Source organism: Panthera uncia (genome assembly GCF_023721935.1).
Source record: "Panthera uncia isolate 11264 chromosome B2 unlocalized genomic scaffold, Puncia_PCG_1.0 HiC_scaffold_25, whole genome shotgun sequence".
In the NCBI taxonomy this organism is placed as follows: domain Eukaryota; kingdom Metazoa; phylum Chordata; class Mammalia; order Carnivora; family Felidae; genus Panthera; species Panthera uncia.
In genome coordinates this window covers 1,339,628-1,345,868 of record NW_026057581.1, presented here as the reverse complement: position 1 = coordinate 1,345,868, position 6,241 = coordinate 1,339,628, and the positions used below count along the sequence as shown (strand labels likewise).

Sequence of the window (6,241 nt, the reverse complement as noted above, 5' to 3'; positions counted from 1 at the left end):
CTCTAGGTCTAGAATAAATCTCCTATAGGCAGCATACAGTTGTTGGGTCTTGTTTTTTTGTTTTTTTTCATTCATTCTTTCTGACAACCTATGTCTTTTGATTGGAGCATTTTAGTCCATTTCCATTCAAAGTAATGATTGATATATAGGTACTTATTGGCATTTTATTACTTATTTTGTCATTGTTTCTGAATATTTTCTCTGATTCTTTCTTTCCTTTGTCACTTTTGATCTCTCCTTTCCACTCAAAGAGTCCCCTTTAATATTTATTGCAGGGCTTGTTTAGTGATCACCAACTCGTTTACTTTTTGTTTGTCCGGGAAACTCTCTCTCTCTTATTCTGAATGAAAGCGTTGCTGGATAGAGTATTCTTAGTGGCTGATTTTTCCAATTAAGGATTTTGAATATATGTCATGCCACTCTTTTCTGGATTGTCAAGTGTCTTTTGAGAAGTTTCCAGCTAGCTTTGTGGGTTTTCCTTTGTAATTTGAGTTCTTTTATCTTGCTGCTTTTAAGATTTTTCTTTTATCACTATATTTTGAAAGTTTAATTAGAATATATCTTGGTGTTGCCCTGCTTTTGTTGATTTTGATGGGAATTCTCTGTGCCTCCTGGATTTGAATGTCTGTTTCCTTGCCAAGTTTAAGGAAGTTTTCAGCTCTTTAACTACACTTTCTGCCCCCTTTCTCTCTCTTCTTCTTCTGGGACTCCTATAATATGAATGTTATTACATTTGATGGGATCGCTGAGTTCCTTAAGTCTGTTCTTGTGATCCATAATTCTTTCTCTCTTTTGTTCAGCTTCATTATTTTCCATTATTTTCTCTTCTATATCACTTATTCATTCTTCTGTTTCTTCCAGCCTGCTGTTCATTTCATCAAGCCTGTTTCCTATCTCATTTATTGCATTCTTCCTCTCTGATTGATTCTTTTTTAATTCTTTTATTTATGTGGTAAGGGTCTCCCTGATGTCTTCCATTCTTTTCTCAAAACTAGTGAATATCCTTATGATTGTTGCTTTACATTCTCCATTAGGCATGTTACTTATATTGGTTTCACTTAGATCACTGGTTGTGACCTTATCTTGTTCTTTCATTTGGGATGAATTCCTCCATCTTGGCATTTTGTCTGAGAGTCTGCCTTCTTCTCTGTTAGAGAAGCCATTATGTCTCTTGCTCCTTAAAGTAAAGACCTTGTGAAGATGAGGTCTGTAGAAGCTTCAGGGAGTGCCTCTAATTTGTGCTGCATGTACTCTGCTGTTGTGTTTTGGCTGCTCTGTCCTTCAGGCCAGTCACTTTCAGAGGCTCTCCTTGCCTTCTATGGGCAGCATTTGGTCCCTGGAATGAATGTGTTGAGTTTAACTAGGTGTTCTCTGGTATTATTGTGAAATGAGACCTGACACCAGCTCCACGAGAACTGAGGCCCTGCAGAATCTCTATGGGATGCCTGGGTGGCTCAGTCAGTTAAGCATCTGACTTTGGCTCATGTCATGATCTCATGGTTCATGGGATTGAGCCCCGCTTTGGGCTCTGTGCTGACAGCTCAGAGCCAGGAGCCTGCTTCTGATTATGTGTCTCCCTCTCTCTCTGTACCCTCCCCCACTCACACTCTGTCTCTCTCTCAAAAATAAATAAATATTTAAAAAATAAAGAACTCTCTGGTCAGGAGATGTGGTGGCTTGTGCTGGGCTTCTGGGATGGGCCTGCCACATTGGGGATGAGGCAAGCTTGTCTGAGAAGGACCATCCTGCCAGAGCACAGTGGGGGCGTAGCTTGGTGAGGCAAGTTAGGCAGCCAGAGCCCATGTGGTGCTGTTTCCCATAGGTGTGTCTGTGTTATGCTGAGGGGAGGAGGAGGGAAATGTCACTGGCCAATTTCTTAGTTCCTGAAGAGGTGTCTTCCTGAATACTTATAGAAGTACTGATTATCTTACAGGGGTTCGATATATTTTAAGGATTTATTATAATTTAACATAATGGTCTGAGTATATACACTTCTTTCAGAGAAACAAGAGGGAGATTAATTATTTAAAATATTGGTGTATTTTGTGGCCCTGATGCAGATGAAACTTAAGCCAAAGGAAACCTAGAATTAGACATACACATAAAAACAAAACATTATAGGTATAAGATGTAATGTTTTCCTAAGAGTCCATTGCTAGTCTATTTTTGGTGTGCTTATTATTGAAGTTAGCAAATGACTTAATATTTCTCCTAATGTTATTAGTTAAAGATTCTTGCCAAGAGTAAGAACAAACTTTGCAAATACAAGAGTAATGGGTGAGGTGGCCAGACTGTGTACATCAGGGCCACAGAACTTATGTTCTCTCTGTGGACACTTAATGTGGGCTAGTGAACTGTTTCTGGGGGCATCTGTGAAGGAGATTTGTGTGGATGAAAGGACACTGACAGTTTCCTACATCACATTATATGTTATGTGAGGCATTTCTGTGTTGTTCTGAGTGGGAAAGTAAGAATTATCTAGTGACTCCTCCTCTTCACATTTCAATAATTATGAAGTGTCAGAGGAGAAAATATTATTTAAGTTAAAAAAATTAATGTTTATCTATTTTTGACAGAGTGAGAGAGACAGAGAGAGCATAAGCAGGGGAGAGGCAGAGAGAGAGGGAGACACAGAATTCAAAGCAGGCTAGAGGCTCTGACCTGTCAGCACAGAGCCCAATGTGGGGCCCAAACCCACAAACCATGAAAGTCAGATACCAAACCACTGAGCCATCCAGGTGCCCCCAGAGGAGAAAATATTATTATATATGTGATTGATTACAATTATTAAATAATGGGGTCTTAAAATTTTTTTAAATGTTTAATTAATTTTTATAGAGAGACAGAGTGCAAGCAGGGGAGGGGCAGAGAGGGAGACATAGAATCTGAAGCAGGCTCCAGGCTCTGAGATGTCAGCACACAGCCAAACGTGGGCCTCGAATCCACAATCCGCGAGATCATGACCTGAGATGAAGTCGGATGCTTAACTGCTTAACTGACTGAACCACCCAGGCACCCTAAATAATGGGGTCTTTAGAGAAAGTTATCAGATCACTTAAAATATCAATGTTCAATTAAAAAGTCATCACATTTTGCCATAAAAAGCTAACTAATATATTATGATAATTGGAAGTGAAAAGATTTATTCATTTTCTGAAATTCACTACATAAAAATTTACATATCTACATTTGTCAAAATTTACATAAATTCCATGATTCTATAGATAGGTCTAAGTCAAATCCCAACGAATCTCAAGCTAGTCATTGAGATTGAGATAGTCTTGGAGTAAATTTTTCATGAATGAATAAGTAGTGAATAATACTGTTTTATTACCTTTTAAATCCTTTAATTTGTTTCTTCTTACTTCCTTGTATAATGATAAAGAAGAAATAAATAACAAAGACCCTTTATTCAAGATACTGATAAATGTTTGTATGACATCACAAGGGATTTGACGTCCAAAATCATTATTTATACATTATGATTTTATATGCTCCCCACAATGTAAATGAAATCATCCATTCAGGTCTATATTTCTGAAGATGAAAGCACTATCATAGAAAATAAAAACTAGATAAAACCCTTCCTATGGGTTTTTAGCATAAATAATATGCATTCAAGTGTATATTTAGAGCCCTTTTGTGTTATATTACAAACAAAAATAAAAATTTCTAATGACCCTTTTCTCTGAAGATATGCCAATGATTGGAGTCATAAAAGAGCTAAGTAGGATGGGTATAGTATTGTTTGCATCCACAGAACGTTCATATACAGCAACTATTCTATTAATTCTCTCTGTGATCTAGGAATTTCTTGCCTCAGTAGAAATTAAAAACAGATTCTCACCAACAGTGCATGAATATTTGTTTTTCTCCACATCCTCACCAACACTTGTTATTTCTTGAGTTTTTGAATTTAGCCATTCTCACAGGTGGAAACTGATCTCTTACTGTGGTTTTAATTTGCATTTCTCTGATGTTTAGTGATGTTGAGCATATTTTCATGTGTGTTGCCTATGTATTCATCTTCTTTGGAAAAACACTTATTAAGGTTCTCTGCCCATTTTTAAATCAGATTGTTTGTCTTGGTGTTGAGTTGTGTAAGTTCTTTATATATTTTGGATATATCATTTGGATATTTCTTCTCCCATTCATTAGTTTGCCTTCTTGTTTTGTTGATTGTTTCCTTTGCTGTGGAAACCATTTTAATGTTGCTGTAGTCTCAATAGTTTAATTTTGTTTTTGTATCCCTGGTCAGAGGAGACATATTTCAAAAAATGTTCTGTGGCTGATGTCGGAGGAATTACTGTCCTCATGCACTATTGGTGGGAATGCAAACTAGCACAGCCACTGTGGAAAAAAATATGGTGTTTCCTTGAAAAATTAAAAATAGAATTACTGTATGATCCAGTAATTCCAGTAAAAATGCTAATTTGAAAAGATATAGGCACCCTCTGTTTACTGCAGCATTATTCACAATAGCCAAGGTATGGAAGCCACCAAAGTGCCAAATGATAGATGAATGGATAAACAAGATGTGGTATATAAACACAATGGAATATTACTCAGCCATAAAAAGAACAAAATCTTGCTGCAAAATCCACCATAACATGGTTGAGTAAGAGCATGTAATGCTAAGTGAAATAAGTCAGTCAGAGAAAGACAAAGACCGTATGATTTCACTCATATGTGGAATTTAGGCATCAAAGCAAATGAACAAACAAAGAAAAGAAAGAGATAAAAAAATAGACTCTTAAGTATAGGGAATTAGTAATTTCTAGAGGGGAGGTGAGTGAGGAGATGGGTGAAATAGATAAAGGGGATTGAAAGTACACGTGATGAGCATTGATAAATGTATAGAATTGTTGAATCACATTGCATACCTAAAACTAATATAACACTGTGTGTTTATTGCACTTGAATAAAACAAGGAAAGACAATTAGAAAATGTTTTTCATTGTCTTATCCAGGGTAATACGATTCTATGACTTTTGGCCCCTCTTTGATTTTGTAGATTCACGGTCAATCTCACCAGCTTCCTCAATGCATTCTTCATGTCCTTGTTCCGCAGGGTATAAACGAGAGGGTTAAGACTTGGAGTGATGATCGTGTAAAAGAGGGTGAGGAACTTTCCCTGGTCTTTGGAGGCACTGTTACCTGGTTGCAGGTACATGTAGATAATAGTTCCATAGAAGATGGACACGACAGTGAGATGAGATCCACAGGTATTAATTGCTTTTTGTTGGCCTTCTTTTGACTTTATTCTCAGCACAGCTTTGGCGATGTAGCCATAGGATATAAGAATAAGGCCGAGTGGTGTAAGGACAATGACAATGCCCAAAGCAAAAACAGACATTTCAACTGTTGTGGTGTCTATACATGCTATCTTGACCATAGCTGGCAACTCACACAAGAAATGGTCTAGAAGGTTGTTTCCACATCGAGGCAAATTCAGGGTGAGTGTACATAATAATACAGAAACAGCCAAACTAATGCTCCAGACTGTGATTATCATCTTGAGACAGAGATGTGGGTTCATGATTACCAAATAATGCAGGGGCTTACAAATAGCTGTGAAACGATCATAGGACATAACAGCGAGGAGGAGACACTCAGTGGAACCCAACCACATGTAAACGTAGAGTTGAGCGACACAGCCCACATAGCTGATGGTCTTGTCAGGTCCCCACAAGTTAACGAGCATCTGAGGGATGATGCTGGTTGTGAAACATAGATCCAGGAAAGATAGGTTCCTGAGGAAAAAATACATCGGTGTGTGGAGATGGGAATCCAGGAGAGATGCAAGGATGATGGCCGTGTTACCCACCCACGTAATGAAGTAGAAGAGAGTGACAACTCCTGATAGGACCATCTCCAGTTTGGGATGGTCCGAGAAGCCGAGCAGAATAAAACCGTGCAGAGAAGTGTGATTGTTTTGGCCCATAGTCCTTCAGTGTCCAAATCCTAGAGTGAGAAAAGCAGAAGGAGGTGAAGGAGGATGGGGATGAGGATGAGGAGGAGGAGCAGGAGGAGTAAGAGAAGGAGATGGAGGAGGAGAAATTGTCAGTACAGACCACATAACTAAAGGGAAAGAATTTATGCTAATAATTAAAAAATAATGGGTGAAAGTAAATATTATAGCCAAGTAATCTGGTATTTGTTGTAGATCATTTTATGGTGTTGGATTTAATATTATATTTTTATCTAGGTGAGCTTGGAAAATTTAGTCCTAAAGTCAAGG

At 37.8% G+C, this 6,241-nt stretch overlaps 1 protein-coding gene across 1 annotated transcript; it reads right to left on the bottom strand.

Moving 5' to 3' along the window:
• Positions 1–4,982: 4,982 nt before the first annotated feature.
• On the bottom strand, positions 4,983–5,944 carry LOC125939326 (olfactory receptor 2W1-like). The gene is given in 2 exon segments (XM_049654754.1): positions 4,983–5,026; positions 5,029–5,944. Coding segments are annotated over 2 exon segments (960 nt in total).
• Between the last annotated feature and the right edge of the window lie 297 nt (positions 5,945–6,241).